A 20,047-nucleotide genomic window follows, 5' to 3' on the forward strand; every position below is an offset into this window, starting at 1 on the left:
CTCTGGGTGCGGCCCTCCAGCCAGTTGGCGACCCATTTGACTGTGTGGGGGTCTACACCACAGCCCCCCAGTTTCTTAATGAGAACGGGGTGAGAGACAGTGTTGAAGGCCTCCCGAAAGTCCAGGAAGACGATGTCTACTGCTACCCCTGCATCTAAGGATTTGGTGACCTGGTCGTAGAAGGCCACCAGGTTGGTCTGACAGGACCTGCCACTGATGAACCCATGTTGGTTGCCCCTAAGCATAACCTCCCCTGCTGGCCCCTCGTGGACATGCGCCAGGATAATTCTCTCAAAAAACTTACCCAGGATCGAGGTAAGACTAACTGGCCTATAGTTCCCCGGGTCCTCCTTCCTCCGCTTTTTGAAGATGGGGACCACATTGGCCCTCTTCCAGTCCTCTGGCACCACACCAGAGCACCATGAGTGCTCGTACAGCCGTGCCAGGGGTCCCGCAATGACTGCAGCTAATTCTCTCAGTACTTTAGGGTGGAGATCATCCGGACCAGCTGATTTGAATACATCCAGTCCCTCCAGAAGTTCCCTAACTAGTTCCTTAGTAATCCTTGGCCTAGGTGCGCCTCTCCTGGAGTGTAAGGGGGGCCCAGAGGTGCGGTGGCTGTTCCAGTCCCTGCTCAGGAAAATGGAGGCAAAGAAATCGTTAAATAGGTTAGCTTTGTTGTCTGGTGTGACGTCCAAATTTCCTAGCATGTCCTGCAGGGGTCCCACGTTACCCAGAATCTTCTTTTTGCCCCCTATGTATTTAAAAAAAGACTTCTTATTGTCCTTAATCCGGGAAGCTAATCCCAGTCCCATCTCCGCCTTGGCCTCCCTGACTGCCGTCCTGCAGCCCCAAGCAACCACAGTGTAATCCTCCCTGGGGATTGTCCCTCCCTGCCATTGGGTATATGCCTCCCTTTTACCTAGGAATCATTCCTGGATGCTTTTGGTGGCCGTGGGGGCTTGTGTGCCCTCCTGCTCCCTTTGATCCGTGCTGGGATTACCTTTCTTTGGGCTTGGAGGATCGTCTCCTTAAAGAGCAATCACTCTCCTTGGACACCCGGCTCCCCTCCCCTCCGGGACCTCAGTGCTTCCCCAGCTATTCCCCTTAGCTCACTGAAGTTTGCCCTCCTGAAATCTAGGGCTGCTGCCTTGCTGTAGGCCTTTGCCACCTTGCGCTGGATGGTGAATTCCAGCAGGCGATGATCGCTGTTGCCCAGGTGGTCGAGCACCCGCAGCCCCCTCACCAGGTCGTCACCAGTGGCCAGCACCAGGTCCAACAAGGCATCTCCCCTGGTGGGGCTGTGCACCTCCTGGGTAGGGTGGAGGTCCTGCATTTGGGCTAGGAACCTTTGTGAGCAGTCAGACATGGCTGACTGCTCTTCCCAGCATACATCTGGAAATTTCAGATCACCCATGATGACCACGTCCTTTGACCTAACTACCTTTTGGACTCAAGATGCCCCTTGCATGACTCAAGGAATCCCTCCATAACTTTTGTGAACCGAAGAGCACTCCACCTCAAAAACTAAATTTATTTGTTACAGTGCTTACCTCCTTGCAGAGAAGCCAGGCAGTGGGGGCAGTGCACCAGGCAGGAAAAGGCTCTTCTTCCTGTTGTATGTCTTCTCCTCTCCCCCTCCCATTTCTTTTTTTTTTTTCAACTCATTTGGGTGGTGTGACAGGATTCAATCCCCAGGGGCAGCTGCGATGCCACCTTGTGGCCTGAGTCTCCTGCTTGGTTCAGTCTCTAACGTAGCCTGCCCTCAATTGCTCAACCACCCCACCTCGTTTTTACTAAAGCTTGAATAAGGGAGGCTGTCCATGGGCCTTAGAGAGCCTCAGTTCATTTAAGTCACCACCAGGTCTCTACCAGACCCCAGTAGTTTTGATCTGACCCTTAAGCTTAATGGACCCTCTTGACCATGCAAGGCACCTATAGCTTTAAGGCAGGGGTGGGCAAAATATGGCCCATGGGCCACATCCAGCTCTCCAGGCCATTCTATCCAGCCTGTGGGACCTCCCAAAAACTTAGAAAATTAATATCTATCTGCTCCTGGCTGCCTGTCAAAGATGACAGTAACCAGGGACAGTAGGACTCAGGGGGGACCATCAGCAGAAGGCAGAAGCCCAGCCCTGTCCCAACCCCCAGCCATGTCCCTGCCCTCCTGCCTAGGCACTGCTCCAGCACCACATGGCTCCCAGCTGTATTGCTGGATGGGGAAGCACAGGACCATACAAATACGCCAGGGTGTGTGTGTGTGTCTGTGTGGCGAGTCCCACAAACATGCACCCATACCCCGCTTGCCCTGCCATACATGCAGACCCCCACATCCCCTCATCTACCCTAGCCACTCTACTTCCCCCACAAACCCCATATCCACCCACACCCCACATATCCACATACATCCACAAGCTCCATCACCTCACCGCCACACCTATCCACTCCCCACAGGCACAGCCACCCCCTCATACCCCCACAGAAACCTATACCCCCCCACAAGATACAAGAGAGAGCCTTCATTTTAAGATATTATATACAATCACCTCTATGTGCACTACACAAACACATGTAAACCAGAACAAAAATATTTTTTGAAATCAAATTAATGAATGTTTTAGATGTTTGATTTTTAGAACATAATTTGTCTTTTTTTTCTGGTTCTGAGATGGCAAAACCTCTTGGTGAAAGGACTACTCCCACAAGCAAGGGGAGGGACTTCTAGTGGTCAAGGTCAGGTGTTAGGGGGCAGGATTTCCAGTCACAAGATGGTGACCAGAGGGTGGGGAACCTGTCAAGTGGTGCGGCTACGCATGCAGCCCTCAACAGCTTGCCAAAATTTGGTAAGCTGCCTTCCACTCAAAATAATTGCCCACCGCTGCTTTAAGGACTACTTGAGCGTCTGGTATCACACCTAGGTTCTAGGTTCCAGCCTCCCTAACTGTGAGTCTTTGACCGTACCAGTCTCTGGTGGTGGTCCCTCTTGGACCTTTGTGGGCCCTGGCTTCACTCCTGAGCCAGTCAAGGTCTCCAGGCTCCCAGGGTCTGGTCCTTCCTTCTGGTCCCACCCTCAGGCCAATTGAGACCTCCATGCTCTCTGGCCTGACTTGCCCCCCTAGAATCAGTCTCCAGCTGTGGCCCCTTCCAGATCTTTGGCCCCTCCTGGGGCCTGGCCCTACCCCTGGGCCAGTTGGATTTGCCAGGCTCTCTGACTCTGGCAGTCTCTGGCTATAGCCCCTCCTCTGGGCTTGCAGACCTCCTGGTCCCACATTCAGACCCTCTCTGGGCTACTGGTTCTCTGAGTAAGCCTTGACCCTGCTCCAGTGGGGTTCAAGACTAAACCACCAGTCCAACTTAATTTTTAAAAAAAAGGTTTCTGGCAGACCCCCCCCACACCCTCTCTGGGTTTAACATAGAATAAAAGACACTTGCCTGCATAAACAGCCTGTCTCTGCCCCACAAAACTTCCCCTGTTTCCAGACTTGCAGAGCTGCTTATCCAGTTCTCCTGTCAGACTAGGTGCACTGCTGCCAGGAGCTCCTACCTTCATGGCTCTCAGGGCTCAGGCTCTGGGCTTTTATGCCTGAAGCTCGGCCTCCTTCAGGTCAGGTAAGACCTTAATCAGCCTCCCCTCTACACCTGCAAGCTGCCTCTCAGGCAGCTTCTCCTCCTAAAGGGACAGGCGCACCCCAGTGCCCTGTCACAAATGTTTTTGTCTTAAAATTAGATTTTCAAGCTTTTTGCAGCAGGAATCATGTCCTGTTACAATGCCTAAATCCTGACTGGAGAACAATGGGGTTTCAGACCCAATATGTTCCTTAGGCTTCACCATAAGGTTATTTATCCTGTGTATTAATAGCAGTACCACCACCACCAGCAGCAATGTAATATCTTCCGAGATAAGCTTGAAGCATTTACACTAATCACATTTGGGATGATTTGTACTTTCTTTGGGCAATGATTTATTATGGTTGCCTTCAAAACCAAGCAGTATGAATAGTGTATGTATAGCAGACTGGAGCCTTATACACTTAAACATGGAATCAGGTGCTACTAGTGACATCTAAAGGAGCACATCAAAGTGCTCAGAGGGAAAATCTGGCCTGATAGAAAAACTTCTGTTAATAAACAAAGCCTTAATTCATGGGTTGAAGCATCACTTCTGCCAATTGTAAGATTTGCCCTGTATTCTGCAGTTCATTTGCAGCTACTTTGATAACACAACATGACATCTGTAACAAAGCTTCTACCGACTGAAGCCAGAGAGTAATAGAGCTATTTTTGACTGCAGAGATTAGAAGTTAGTGGATTATCCCTTTCCTGCCCCTCCATGGCAAGTTTATTACCTTTAATGAATTTTTAAAGCTGTAGGAAGGTGTCTTCTCATGGCCATCTGTGTTTTCCTCCCGTTTCTTGCAGAAGAGCAGCATCTTGGCATAGAGGAAGAGATGCCTTTGCATTGGCTTGAACCTCGCCAAGTCCTTCACCTTGTTGTGACCCTTCTTGTGGTCAGTCCAGACATTGAAGGAGCCCTGCATCAGCAGCTTACCAAGCTCATTCACATCACCCTATTGGAGAGGAGCAAGAGAAGAGGAGGAAGACATAGTCAGGTTCAAGCCCTGGTCCCAAATGCAGTGTAATTGGGGTGTGGGGTTATGGTTACAGAGACAGAAATGCTTTTTGTTCATTTGGGCCAATCCCACAGAAGGCTCCAAATATCAGGACAAAGACCTGGAATTTGTGCCCTGGATGGGGAGCTAGCATGGGAAAGGGACCAAAGAATTTGCAAAGACCTGAGCTGCTCAGCAGACCAATGGCAGCATTGTGTGCCAAAGGGAGCTTATTCAGGGCAAATGGGAGAATCTTTGAGAGTCACCCATTGCTTGCAAAGCTTTGGGAGACTCTCACAAGCCATGCAGAAAGTTGAAGGAGAACCTGCTCACCTCTAAAGCCCTGAAGAGGTAAAATTGAAAGAACTCCAACCAAATCAAGGGAAGTTTAGGTTGGATATTAGGAAGAATTTTCTCACTAGGAGGGTAGTAAAATACTGGAACAGGTTACCCAGAGAGGTGGTGGAAGCTCTATCCTTGGAGGTGTTCAAGATCCAGCTAGACAAAGCTTTGGCTGGGATGATCTAGTTGAGGATGGTCCTGCTTTAAGCAGGGGATGGGACTAGATGTGATCTCCTGAGGTCCCTTCCAACCCTAACTTTCTATGATTCAAACCCAAGTGAAAAAGTCAAGGAGAACCCAGTATTTTGCATTGACTCTAAGGAACCCTTCATTACTTCAGTGATATTAAGAGCAGGTTCAACCAGCACCAGTTGCACCAGGGGATGCTGCAGTCACTGGTGCAGTCCTGTTGTACATGCTACAGCAAGCTATAAATTCAGCAAAAGCTATACATTCAGTTAACCATTTCACCTGAGTAGTTGCATCAGGTGAGGTCTGGCTCCAAAGACTCTGCAAAAGGGTTTTGCAAAAACCTAATGCTGAATACAGGTAGCCCCACAATTTTGTTTACATGACTGCAAAGGAAACAGCTTTTCACAGAAACAGAAACTGTTCTCAGGAAATCCTGGCTTCTCTGACCTTTAGTTAACTATTGTAGAAATGAAAAGAAGCCCTGCCACTTCCAAGGAAACAGGAGTCAAGTCCATAAAGTGTGCACGTAAAACTCACTGGGTCTATGTTAAGTCCCATCCCATCATTTTGTTTTGCATATTATATCCCTCTTTGAATGAAGATTCAAAAGTGTGTATTATATATATTATCCCTGTTAGAATAAGGTTCAGTACTGATATCTACTTGAAAATCCTTTCAATCGGCAAAGCAGAGAGATTACAGAATGCTGGATATGAGGAATTTAATAATTAACAAACTCAGTCAGAGGTAATTGTTCAGCTAATAAAAGCAAATACATTGGACATCCCCAAGCAATGGTAAATTTGAGTGCTCCACAAATTACTGATGGGACGAGGTAATTCCTGTTGCATTATTGATGTAAACGTGGCCTTTCAGCTCAAAGATACAGTAGAGTAATTAAAAACAATTCCCATTCTAACTGCTCAACAGTGACCTTGGAGTCTGTCAAGGGACAAAGTAAAATTCACCTTCGTTCAGTAAACCGTGTAGCACATGCAGCAAAAGCAGAAGCTTCATGGCCATTTGGCCAAGATGATATGCTGCAGATAAATCCTCTGGGCTTTGAAGGCTTAACTAGAATTAAGATTTAGTGCTGTTCCTCTGTACCCCGGGTGAGACAAGTAATAGATGTGCTGGCTAGGGTAACAAATGCACAGCACCCATGGACATCGTTATTGTTGCTCTGCCTCCTGCTCACCACAGGTACCTGGACCTTCATGGCTATAGCAGGGTTACAACTAAGATAATCCTGCTCCAAAAGCCTCATGACATGAGCTATGGGAGCCCTTCCATCAGGACCTATGACACACCGCTGAGCAAGTCTAATTCCACCCTGCGTTCAGCACTGCTGACACAGAGGTGTAGCTCACATCACAGTATCATCCACTGCTCTTCTCTATCAGACATGCACTTAACTGGTAAAATTATGAATGACAGAACGGTGGAAATTAGAATGGTTAAAAACATATTTGGCAACCTGGTCGAATGAGTTTAAATTAAACTCATCACACTTCCTTACAGTTCCTTAAATCAGATGAAATAATGTGTGTCTTTGGGGTCTACACATTTTAAATATTTCTAAATGGTGATCATATCCCCTGCCAATCTTCACTTCACTGAATGACACCCAATAACAGTCATGGTCTCAACCGGAGTTCTCTCTCATGTTTCAGTCATTTCCACCCTTCTTTAGTGATCCACTTCTCATTGTGGATTTTGTCCACAACGAGAAGCTATGGGTGAGAAATTGTAGACGTAACTCAACTGATGCGAGTAGAGCCAGAGAAAGGATGCATCTGACCACTTCCTTGGGACTGCGGGTATTTTTGTTAATGTCCTGGAGGCAGATAAGCCTCCAGCTACAGTGAGTTTCCATTGTCTTGTTTATATGTAAACCAGCTTTTCCCCAGTGATGACTAGCGGTCCAGTATGTTTCTCATCTGCACAGAATCATCTACAGCCTTCAGTGACTTCCTTATCTTGGACCAGCCAAGCCTACCTTATTCCATTTCCAAGTGTCAGGGTCAAGCTCCATGGTTCAGAGGAATACATCAGGTTGGCCTCCCTCTCTCTACATATTTTGTTTGAGTGAAGTTTTGACATTTAGGTTTGGTTACCGCAATATCTCATGGCATGGTTTTCTGTCAGGGCAGTTATTTGGGAAGGCTATCATTTAAGCAATCGGTAAGCCAGGTTTCTGCAATACGCAACGGTGGCAGGTGCAGCCAACTACAGTCGGTCAGAACATCACTGGTTGGGGCTAGGGTGCTGATAAATGATGTTACCTCATATCCCGTGATCGCTATCTGATGCATAGAGTCATTGACAGACTTGATGATATCAAGCATTGTGGCCAGAGCTTCTTCCAGTTCAGCAGTGCCTTCTGAATTCTTGCTACATTTCAGCATTTCCTAATTTGAAACAACAAACTTGGGTGAATGAAAAGAAGTCCCCAAAGTGCACCCTGAACAATATCCTATAAATACATTTATCATAGGATAAGACCATCCTCCTCGAGCTACGTGTTGCACACACAGTACTAGCATAGAAGTAGATTCTCTTTACCATCAAAAACAGACCTTTTGGGGACATTTTTAGGTTTGACCAATTCATTTAAAATTAGTATGTACATCTTATTTTATTCCCTGAATAACGCAAGTCACAGAATTTGGCTGAATGATTTCTGCAGGGAAGATACAGAGGCATCTCTCAGATCACTTATTCTCTACCTCTGTCTCCAAGTGATCAATCTACAGGTGGAAATTTGAAATCTTTTTTTAGAAGACAGCCATTTGATAAAGGAGGCTTATTTTTAGTAAAAAAAATGCATTACATATATTTTAAAAATGGGTAGGAGCTCTTCTGGAGGGAATGAAACCTCTCCCTTAATTCCATCCTCTGTATGGGGAACAAAGGGAAAAGTCCCAGACCTGCCAGAAAGCAGATGGAAAAGGTCCAGAAAACAAACAAAGGGAAGACAATTAAAATCCCAAAGTTTGGAGTCTCTCCAGATATGAACCTGACTGGGATTCCAAATGTGCAGGCCCAACTACTGCTTAGAGTCCCCTACGGTGGTACGCAAGGACATCTTGTCTCACTGCTGCCTTTTATCCCCCACTCACTGGTCATCACTGAAGAGCTTGGAGGAACATTTTGGATCTGATTCTCCTCTCACTTGTTCATTCAGGTAGAAGGCAGGAGGAAAATCAGGACTTTTGGCATTTTGCTGGAGCCTGCCTCTCACCCACCCCTTGCTGCTGCCCTATGTTGTGGCCTGATTCAGCTCTCACTCCAAACAGTTTTACAACAGTTCAATCCTGCTGCATTTAATCCAGTTACTCTCAATTTACACACATCTGTGTTTAGAATTGTTTGTCTTTGCTCTGGGTACCTAGAAAAGTTTAACAGACTGAGCATGAAATCAGACACGGACGGTTCAGCTCTGACGAGTCTTATTCTCCCCAAAGATGCTGAAACAGCTCAACCCTGCGGAGGTGTGGAGGAGATGAAATGGCAGAAGGTCTCGGAAGAGCCAGCCAGCACCACGCAGGCCCAGGTTGCTAAAGCACATTGGCACTACTGAAAGCAAGACAATAAACAGGTGTTGTCGAGTTTGTTGGCTCCTGCTTTTGCTGCTCCACAGATTCATTTATTAACCAGTTGGGTTGAAGTACTGTTTGTTTGTTGTCAAGTACCAACATATAAAGCACACAGAAACAGCTTATTTTCAATTAGCTTTATAGGCCCTGATAGGTTCCCTGTTAATAGCTATTAACTGGGTACTTCCTCACGCACGTAGCATTGCTATGACCACAGTGTTTGGCTGATTATAAACAGGCTGCATTTCGAAAACACAAAAAGACAATGCTACGGGGGAACAGGCATGGCAATGGCATCGGCACTAAACATTAGCACCTCTAACAGGTTCAGTTCTGCCTCTGAACTTGCCAACAGGAGGCCTAAGAACAGTACAGTCTGTGCACCGTATTTTCGAAAATAATCAGGAATCAGGATGCTAGCTGAACTCATGCTCTCCCTGTTAATTACTGTTTGCTACATGAAACAGATGTCCTAAGCATTCACCTGGTTTTCTAACAAACCCCAAATGTGGGCGAGGTTTAGAAAGCCTCCAGCATCACGGTTTCAGCCAATGTTAACTGAGCTATGGGTGAGTAATTGTTTTGTCAACTTTTGCACCTAACCAAGCAAAACTTGGCAAAGATGAGCCCATCCTGCAAAGTTGTGGGTTGAAATCTTCCCACATTTCAGTTCTCTGCTTTCAGATGCGGCTCCGCCCTAGGTTCGGCTGCATTTTATTTGGAATTGAGAATCGTGGGATTGGAAGGGGCCTTGGGGGCCGTCTGGCCTTGCCCCCTGCATGAATGCAGGAATGCAGCTCCTAAATCATCCCTGACCAACGCTTATCCAGTCTCCTCTTCACAGCCTCCAGCAGAGATGCCACAACCTCCCCGCGCAGTCCGTTTGGCTGCTTAACTGTTCTAACAGCCAGAAAGCCTTGCCTGAGATGTAATCTAATTTGCCCTTAAGGTTATTTAAAGCCACTGCTTTGTGTCCTGCCCTCTGGGGCAAGGGAGAAAAGTTGTTGTTCTCACTCTTCTTTACGGCAGCCTTTCAAATATTTGAAGGCAGCTGCTATGTCCCCTTCTAGCCGCCTTATCTCCAAGCTAAACACACCTAGGCTCTCTAGATTCACTCCCCTTTCCCCCTTCTACTTCAGGGGATTCAGTGAGCTGTCTCTGTGGTGCTCTCCAAATTCCTGATGTGTTAAATGCCTTTCCTAACATACTGGTAGGTGTGTACAGAACTGGCCTGACCTGTTTAGAGGTCCAGGGCTCTACTTGTTCTGCCTGAGAACTTTACTTTGATCTAATCTCACTTTGTTTACTGATATATTTTAAATTGCAATTAGAGCAGAGTTTATTAGTGCTCTTGCAGAGAACTTGAAAATTAATTTTAATCTCTCTCTCTCCCTCCCTTCAAGTGATATCACTTCCAGCAACTCGGAATAACGAAACCAAATTGATCTCTAGAGCAAAGAGATGTAATGCCAGTGGAGTCTGTGAAATTGCACCAGTGTTAAAGCTGGCGCATTTAGTGTATTGAGGCCTCTTCAGTCTAGGGGGTTTTGTAGGGTTCATCAGTATGATATTGAAGTGCTACATAAATAAATGAGGAGCCGGACCTTTAAATGATGAAAACCTGTACAATTTCTTTGATGTCAGTTGGTCAACGCCGATTTATACCAACTGAGATTGGGGCCCTAGATTTATGTGCTGCATTTCATAGTGCACTTTAGAACACAATGGGCACCTCTGCTCTGACGCGTGCTAATTAGCTGCTGAAGCACGTGAATTAGCAAGCATTGGAGCAGACTCAATCAAGTGTGCTGCAAGTCCACTGGAGCATTCTAATTATCGTGCTCCAGCAGCCTCCACTTCATGTGTATTCAGTGGGTCCCCGTGCTTCAAAATAGCGGCAGGAGCACTTTAACTGAAGCTGATAGAACAAGCTTGAGTTAAAGCCTCTCCGCCACCGTTCTGAAGCTCGGGATGCTGAATACGCTGAATACACGTGATACTGATGGCACTTTAATTAGAGTGCCTCCCAGACCCACTCTAATTAAAGCACCTCTCCCTCCACCCTGGAGCATGTGTATAGACACTCAATAGCATTATCAACAGTCAAAGTGCCTCAAAGCAATAAAGAAGTAATCCTTCCTAAACCCTGTAAGTTGGGTGAGTAAATATAATTATCCCTTTGTTTGAGTTGAGAAGATGGACACAGAAATGAAAACCACCATTTTGCTGCTTCAGTTTCTTGTTACTCATTTTGGACCTGAATGTTGATGGTATGGATCACTCCCAAGCCCAACTGATGTCTAACAGGAGCTTGAAATATTCAGGATTTCTCAAAATGAGATCTAATCTGCTCCAGATTGGGCCTTTCAAAATGGACCTGCCCATAGTAAGAGGATTCCTTTGGAAAATATTGTTTTGAGTAATTTATTCACAACTGGAAAAAAAACATCAGGGGTCAAAGGCTTGGAAGGATGAAATTCCTTCATTCGTTGAGTTCTGCCATGGATTCCAGTGAAGCCAGGAGCAGGATGGGAAATTCTGGCACAGAGTCCTATGCTCAGGCCATTAGACCATGCCTTGCTCTAATTAAATGGTTTGCAATATCTAATTAAAATGGGTACATTACAATCTATCATGGAAAACCATAACAGTAACTTTTTTCTTTTTAGTGCAATTGTAGTATTGAATCCAAAAACTGCATTTAAACAGAATTCTTATTTGGATAGGCTTGTTTCTCTACCATGTTAATTTAATGTAGTGAGGTATTTGCTGATAGAGAACTAATTTCTTTCAGGTGCAGCCCTCTAAACAGGACACTGCTGCATAATGCCAAACTATGGAAAGAGAAGGCAATATTCTCCAGTAGTGCATTACCTTTCTATGCAGAATGTCTGTCAGACTTAATTACCTTTAAAAGCAGCTGGTACTTCGTGATTCTTTGAACCGGCTTTAAGAGATACGCATCTAATGAGAGCTTATGATCCAATTTACGCTGGCATTCCTGTAAGATGAAAAAACAAACAGAGATAAAAACCACTGTAATTCTCAGAAACATAGCAAGGGTACAGAGACTTGAACTAAGGTTCAGACAATTAGAGGTTGAAGCACTGATTGATTCATCAAGATAACTTCCTGTTCGGCATACACCAGACTTCACCATCCAATTCAGAAGTGGCATTTCCAGGCTGTGGAGAGTATGTAAACACCTTTGAATCAGAGTTAAAGTCTATGGACAGGCAAGACTCTGGTTCAAATCTTGTGACTTCTTTTGGTGAAATTTCAACAACTTGATCTTAGAAAATAGACCAGCCCCTGGCCATTTTAATTACAAATTTGAATGAGTGCTGACAAGCAAAGAAATCCATCTATCCTTCCATCTGTCTGCCAACGGTGTTGTGTAAGACAGTGGGTTGAGTAGCTGAGTGCTTCCTTTAATTAAAAGATGAATACATTAAGATAAATATATTCCTCTATCTTTTAAAAATGACATAAATGCAGAAAGAGAGAACAGCCATGGAAGGAAAACAGGAGCTAATGGATTTGCACCGCCAGTCCATAACAACAGTACCTGAAAGAAGAGGTTGTCTGCACATTGCCTCCAGAGAGCTTCAGACCTTGGCTTATTCTGACAGTATTTTTCATATATTTGGAGATCCTCCTTCTACAGAGAAAAGAAAAATTTAAGCAACAGATGAAGAAAGAATGTACCCAGAGCCCACCTTTAGTTGTGTCTTCTTTCCTTCTTCTATCTCATCCATGCTCTCTTAAAGTGTGGTACCCAAAACTGGATGAAGTGCTCCAGATGAGGCCTCGCCAGTGCAGAACAGTGTGGAAGAATAACTTCCTATGACTTGCATACAACACTCCTGTCAATACATCCCCATAAGCAGTCGTGTAAATAGGCAAGGGGAGAGGAAGGCAAGTGGGGCACTAGCCCCTGGTGTTGACTATGAAACAATGCCAGACTCTCCACTCCCCCATCCCCCAGGAGCTTTTACCATGGAAGAGGTAGCCCTGCACTGCTGGCAATAGGAGTTGGGTAGTACAGCCCTGCACCTGGCAGTACACCTTGGGGGCAGAGAGGGAGGGGGGTGATTGTAATAATGCTCCCCTTTCTCCAGGGAGTCTCTCACAGTAGGAGCAGCTCTGCACCCAGTGTCATATCTGGGGTCGGGGGGTCAGCTCCCAGGTTGTACACACCACAAGGCTGCTGCCTCCAGACTCACTTTTTCTCTGCTGCTGCTGCCTGGACTCTGCACAGGGAAGGCAGCTACTATTGCTACTGCTACCACTTTTGTACCACAGCACCAATAAAATGGCAGCAGTAGCAGTAGCAGCTGCCTTCCCTGCGCAGAAAGCCTGGGCAGGTAAGACTTCCCTCCCCTGGCCCCTGCCACAGCAGTCTGCATATGCCCCCCCTGCCCCTGGGTACCATAAGCTCGCTACACCTCTGCCTGTAAGCTATTACCTTTTTGGTTCATTGTAGCAGAGGGTAGAAACCACAGAATGGAGGGGACTAGGAAAGGGTAATTGAGCATTAAAACGCGCTTCTTACCTACAAAAAGCTAAGTGGACTGTGGGGGAGGGGGAAGGAAACTAAGGCGATGCTTAATTAAGAAAGCAGCTTTAGAGGGACATAAAAAAGTAGGGGTGCACTGATATATCTGTTGGCTATCGAATCGGCACTGATCAAAGGAGAAACGACGTTATCAGCTATTGGCTTTTTTTGGTTGTTGTAGCTGATAATTATGGCTGTGTACCCAAAGCACCCTGGCGACCATAGTCTGGTCCCCGTGCTCTGCCACCAGTCCATGCCCATGGCAGACTATAGGTCCCAGAGAGCAACGGGAGGCAGAGGGGGCACTGGGGAGCGGTCACAAGGTGCTGCACTAAGCAACAAAGGGACTGTTACCTGCTCCGGCTGCTGCTGTCATGCCAATGCCATGCACGCAGCAGGTACCTGAGCACCAGGCCTGCCATGGAGACATTGGGCTGTGCACAGGCAGGGTAAGGCACTGCGACAGGGACATTCTGCTCCACCCAGCACCTTTGCAAAAGTGGCTTCTTCCCAGCAGCCAAAGGAGCTCAGCTGTGGTGGGCCCACTGGTGCTGAAGCAGCAGCATGCTCCAGGGCTCCAAACACACCTGGCGCCACTGTCTGTGCAAGGGTTCACCCTGCCCACCTGGGACAGCAGCACAGGCTGCATGGGGAGCAGGTAGGAGCCATGGGTGAGGGGGGTGACGTACGTGGGAATAAAGCAGTCACCATTTTCCTAATTGAGGGCCAGAATGGGCAGGAGGCGTGCGTGCATGTGTGTGTGTGTGTGTGATAAATGCAAAACAGAAAAAAGATGTATTTATGTTAGTAGTTTAAAATGCCTTGCAGTATTACTAAATATCAGTTATTGGCTCGGCATCAGCTGATACGGTTGGCTAATCATCGGCTATCGGTATTGCACAAGAAAATCTGTATCAGCGTACCCCCTAAAGGTTGTGTTTAAACTGCAGAAAAATGAGGGGACAACAACAATTAACTGACAGGTCACTTCCCCTCATGTAGCACCTTCCTGGGCAAAGCTAGAGCTCTGAATGTGCCAAGATCCAGCAAGCTCAGAGAAGTGTCCTGTGTCTTGAAAACAGAGGAATAGGTCTTCCTTGGGGAAAGAATTAGAGATGGGCCTTGCTTCTTATTCAGAACAGGACCTTCAGCACCAACACAGTTCTGGAGGGTGCAGATCCAAGGCTTCCCGCTACCCGCAAGTGCATTTCTACCACGTTCTCTGCCCCTGCATCCAGAGTGCTTTGCAATGCTATGGTGTGTTCCACTCAGGGACCTCAAAAAGCTTCACAAATATTTGTGCTGTTTCCAGAACACATATGCCCAACTCCATTAAATAGATTGGAACCTGATGAGTTTATAAATTTGAGGGTAGAAATTTGGCCTTTAGCGTATAGCTGAAAGCTTCAAGAATTGCCGCAAAGCTTTCACAAAGAGCTTAATTTCTTAAGTGCTCCGTCTCTCCACTGGCCAAGTCCTGCAGTCACCAATTCCTCTTAAATTTTCTTCTCTTTCCAGGCCTGGCAATATTAACACTAAAAGTGCTCAATCACACCAGGATCTGAGCAGGGTCCTGCAAAATGCTGACTACCTTCCACCTCTGCTCAATCTTCCTGGGGTCAGGCTCTCTTGATCGTTGCACGTGAACCAGTCACTAACACAGCTGGCTTTATATATGCATCCTAGCCTAGCACAGTGGCAATCCAGTCTTTTACCCTTGCCTGGGGCCTAAGTTTGCATGGTGGTAGGCAGCTCCGCACAGTGATTGCAGAGCATCCTCAACAGGCTTTGGGAAGAAACAGCTGTAGTGCATCATCCCGGAGCGTGCTGTCCCACTTGCAGCGGGTGCTGCCTTGTGGGATCAATCTGCCAAGCGCTCAGTGCTCTGGCCCTAATCTAGACAAGCACTTCAGCTCCTGCTTCACTTTAAGCACACAAGTGGTCCAATTTCACCCGGAAACCTCTGCTTTGCTAAACTGGTGCACTGGACAGACTACCACGGCTGATTAGGCTTTACCTGTTCTGCCGGAGAACTTCATTTTGATCTAATCTATTATGGGATGCCTGTCCAGACTCTCTCCAAGTGGACAGTACAGATGCTGTGGATGCGCCCACACCTTTGCAATGACACAAAAGCCGGTCTGCGGACACAAACCAAGCCATCTTGCTTGTAACCTGAATTAGAAGGTGCTGGTGTTTTTCACCAGTTACAAAAACAGGGCTGAAAGTCCAGGTGTGGTCAGACAGGGCCAAAGAGGCCATTCTAACAAGGACTGCAGTTTACAACTATTCTCACTGGTCTTGATCGATCCCAGCATCACCTTGCCTGAAGAAGCATTCACCTCAGTGAGATCATGCCACCACCAATGCAGGAGAAAGGCAGCAGTGAATCAGCACGTTTTGGCGGCATTCAATCAAAACAACCATCGGTAAACACTCATAGCCCAATGTTTTATTTGGGCTTTATTTGTCCACACAATGTCCTGCTAGCCCCATTGTGCAACTTCAGTAACAAAAGAGCGAGACTCACATCTATTCATGGACAAAGTGGAGGGATCCTATTATTTTAATGCAGCTAATGAACTGCAGACGTGCTTGAAAAGTTTGCTCGCTACGTGAAAGAGCTGCACATAATCTGGTCTTTAATCCTGCCCCTCCTCCATGCGGTCAATGCAAGTTTTCCCACTGACTGCTGGGGATCAGGAACTGGTCCCATGAATTGTCTGAGAAACGGTTAAGAACTGAGACAGTGTTCATTTCCACCCAGAGTTGGTCTTTTCAACAGCAGGCCTTTCAACTTTTCCCCTGTGCCAAAGCAAACACAGTCGTAAAACTGGGGCTGAGTCAGAAGCCCTTGCTCAGTGGGAAGAAGTGAAAGGCTGCCAGCTCGCGGGGAACACAAACACACAACCGGGCTTTTGTTTGGGTCTCCCAGGCGCTGTCCATCAGAAACGGCACCTCGTCAGAGCTCACGCGGCTCCATCTAAAAACAACGTGTTGGGGAAAGTCCTCGAATCAAAGGCAGTACTGTGCTGGTGAGCAGGTCTCAAGGGAGCAAGGCTTTGCTTTCTTAGCTCCTGGCTTGAATTATGGAGTGAAGCAAACGTCCGATTTAGCCTCTCATTCACAGGGTGGTTTAACTGTTTTATATGACTGGTTCACAGAAGCTGCCAGACAGAGGAGACAAAAGGCCTGATTTCTATTCACGTCCCTGCCCAGAGAAACTCCATGCATATCATGGATCTGGACTGATGTAAGAAGGGGGAGAATCAAGGTCTATTTTAAATAGAGAAGGGCCCGCTCTACACAGTGTAAAGGCAGGGTCTGAGTACCCATAGGTCCACTTTAAATTGGTGGAAAAGATGGGTGCTCAGGGCTTTTGATAATCAAAATAGGTATGTTTCAACCATCTTAGTATTGATATAGTCCATCATAAAGAAATTCCTTCATGCACCAGGAAAATGCAGCTGCTTCTAGGGTGCAATGCAATGGACAGACCAATGTCAGAGAGCTGGAGACAGACAATGGAGCAAACCTTGTCTCTTATGAAAGACACCAAAGAATCTTTAATGACTATATAAAGAAGATGCCCTCCTGGTTTTTAAGGTCCCTACCAAAGGACCCGTATACTGTAAATGGTATAGAACTCATTTGGATCCAGTTAGGCAAAAACTTAACTCATGTGAGTAGTTCCTTTGACTTCAGTGGAAATACTTGCACAAACCAGGACTGCAGGCTCTAGTAAAGGATTGAGCCATTTGGCCCATTAAGAAGGAGAACTACTTTGGACAAGAAAAATTTTCAATTGTTTCCAATGCCTTTTTCTTTTCGTCCCCCCACTATTTTTAATAAACTAGGAAGTTTTATGTCTAGCGTGTTTTAATCTACTTAACTATTTTTTATTCTTCTTTAGAGGAGAAGCCAGGATTTTCCCATCACACACATTGTTTCTGATTACTGTGAAAGGCCATGCATGTTAGTTTTAACTATGCAATAAAAGGCAGTTAATGGTCTGTTAAAGCAAACATAATGGTCTGTTTGCTTCAAAAATATACTGTTTTATCACATGCCAATAGGCCAGACAGACCTCCAGTAATCAAGAAAGCAGAAAACAGAACCAAAAAAGTGGCAAGTGAGAACCACAGATCAGATCACATCAGCCTCTGGGCTTAGGAGATGCAAGCCACTTTTATCTGTTTCCTGTGTCTGAATGCAAACCCCTGCACTTTGTGAGCTGGGTAGAACAAGAACATAATCAGTGGTAATCCAGTAGACCAGCCCTTTTAGCACAAGTTTTTGACATACTGCTTGGAACAATAATAAGGATGCAGGGCTTGGGGGTACTGCAAAGTCTGGAGAGACTGGATATTACAAGTGCTTTGCAGAGAGAAGTCATTTTCTTAATGCATTCTGCACCTTAGTATATACCTCAGAGGCAGATGTGGCTACAAGGGATACATTCTGCACTGCCCAATACAATGAAATAGCCCGGCCTTTTAGTTTTGGACCTTTCAGTAATGGGGCTGACTCCACAGGGTTAGACAGCTCATTACCAAGAAATGCAGGAAACCCTCTCTGATTCACTGGTGGGAAGATCTCCCACAGATTACCGCATGCTCTGAGCAAATAAAAGGTGGGTGCTGCCCTCATTTAGCTTTTAAAAGAGCAGGCTGAGGAGATGGGGTGCTTTCACTATGCGTGAGGGGGAGCTGGTCTCGTGACAGGGTCCCCTGCATGGTGCACAGCTCAGTTCCCTGGAGGTAGGTAAGGTGGGGCAGGGGTGGCCAACCTGCAGCACAAGTGCCACATGCGGCATGGGTGTCCTTCCTGCATGTGTGGCAAGCAACGGATCAGGAAGGCTGTACAGCAGCAGATCAGGCAGGAAGCAGACGGCAGCGCAGCAGGTCAGGCGAGGAGCACAGGGCTGGCATCAGAAAAGCAAAGCGGGAGACCAGGCAGAGAGCACAGAGCAGGAAGAAGTGCAGCAAAAATCAGGCAGGGGAAAGGCAACAGAGTGGCACCAGGGGAGGGTGTAGGGCTGATCTGTTGCACAGATTGCCCCCTTCCCCCAGGGAAGAGTATAGGTAAGGCCAGAGGATCTGCAGTGATATGGTCCTCTTCACCCGTGGCCGGATTATGCATGAGGTGAGCAGGGCTAGTTGATGTGAATGTAAGCCACTGCTAAGATAAAAGGATCCCTTCCTTTCACTGAAGCCAGTCACGAGACTAGTATCTAGATCACAGCGTTACTAATAGCATCCGCTTTTTTCAAACCGGGGTTTAACTTGGCAGCCTGTTCCCACATGAGTATTCCTCATTCACACACGCCATCCCATGGATATGAATGGGATGCCTCCTATGAGGATGGGCATGAGTAATTATGCAAGTGCTGTTGGAGAAGGTTCTTTATTTTGTACGCATGCAGCATGTACTTACTCTTTTTAAAAAGCATCGACCAAGCAGCTCAGGGTTTTCAACACAATTTTCCAGCTCCTTGAGGAAAATTCTGAGAAGAAAGGAAAGCAATTCATAAAAGACTGAGACATTTACATTATGTGTCGGTCACCATCTAAATCCAGAATTAGGTGCTAGGTTTGCTTTCACGTGGGATTAATGAGAAAGATCCTGGCCCTGATCCTGAATCCTGGAGAAAGGCATTACTGGAGAGCTGGGCTGGTGCTTCAAGTCCAGTGCCCAAATCAGCCAGGTATGGCACTGTGCTTTAATGTATCCATAACAGGACCGATCTGGGACCCATGGTTCCTGGGGTTCAGTCTCCACTTGGCAGCTCAGACTTCTGTTTCTAATTTGGGTCCACTGAGGTAGAAGGGCAGATTAGCAAGTGGGCAAAGGGATAAAGAGCGCACACTACTGAAGTCAACAGGTCAATTAATCATCTAACCCAGTTGCTCTATATGTGTGAGTTTGGGCCCTGACCCCAAGTCTGTTAAAGAGTCCTTCCATTGACTTCAAAGGTCTTTGCATCAGGCCTTTAACTGGGAAAGACACCAGGCTGAAAGGAGAAAGTAGGGTAGGGTGGCCATCATAGAGGGCAGGCTGGTTGTCTTCTTTTCGCTATTGATATGAAACTGGACGCCTTGAAGAGAAAAAGAGAGGGCATCAAGGCATTGGGTTTTGTATCAATAGAGGACAGAGTAGCAGAAAACCAGACTGTCCTCTATGATGGTCACCCTAAAGTAGGGTAAGGTGGCACCTACCCCCTCTACTCATGCTTATGGGAAGGATGAGCACCCCTCACCTAGTGCAACCTCAAGGAGCACATCTGTGATGGGCAGGCTTCAGCGATGATGCTCAAGGGCAACCAGCACGGTTTCATTAGGGGCAGGTCATGTCAGACCAACCCGATTGCCATTTATGATCAGGTCACAAAGGCAATGGATGCAGGTGTCACTGTGGACGTAGTCTTTCTAGACTTCAGCAAGGCCTTTGACACCGTCTCCCACGCCATCCTCATTAAAAAACTAGGCGACTGTGGCATTGATGCCTACACAGTCAGATGGATTGCAGATTGGCTCACGGGTCGTGCTCAGAGGGTGGTGGTGGACGGGTCATATTCAACCTGGGGGGAAGTGGGCAGCAGAGTCCCCCAGGGCTTGGTCCTTGGGCCTGCGCTGTTCAATTTCTTCATCAGCGATTTGGACAATGGGGTGAAATGCAACCTGTTTAAATTTGCTGATGATACCAAAATTTGGGGTGAGGTGAGCATGCTAGTAGGGAGGGAAAGA

The 20,047-nt window shown here is 46.7% G+C and overlaps 1 protein-coding gene across 1 annotated transcript in view; it reads right to left on the minus strand.

Annotated features, from left to right (window-relative positions):
* The window catches only part of MCF2L2 (MCF.2 cell line derived transforming sequence-like 2), a 268,026-nt gene that overhangs the window by 43,824 nt on the left and 204,155 nt on the right, over window positions 1–20,047 (minus strand). Inside the window, 5 exon segments of the mRNA XM_019532786.1 lie at window positions 4,347–4,568; window positions 7,430–7,555; window positions 11,652–11,744; window positions 12,312–12,404; window positions 18,738–18,807. Of these exon segments, the coding sequence (XP_019388331.1) occupies window positions 4,347–4,568; window positions 7,430–7,555; window positions 11,652–11,744; window positions 12,312–12,404; window positions 18,738–18,807 (604 nt within the window).

The sequence above is a fragment of the Crocodylus porosus genome, unplaced genomic scaffold (genome assembly GCF_001723895.1).
Source record: "Crocodylus porosus isolate Cpor-Errol unplaced genomic scaffold, CroPor_comp1, whole genome shotgun sequence".
NCBI classification, from domain to species: Eukaryota; Metazoa; Chordata; order Crocodylia; family Crocodylidae; genus Crocodylus; species Crocodylus porosus.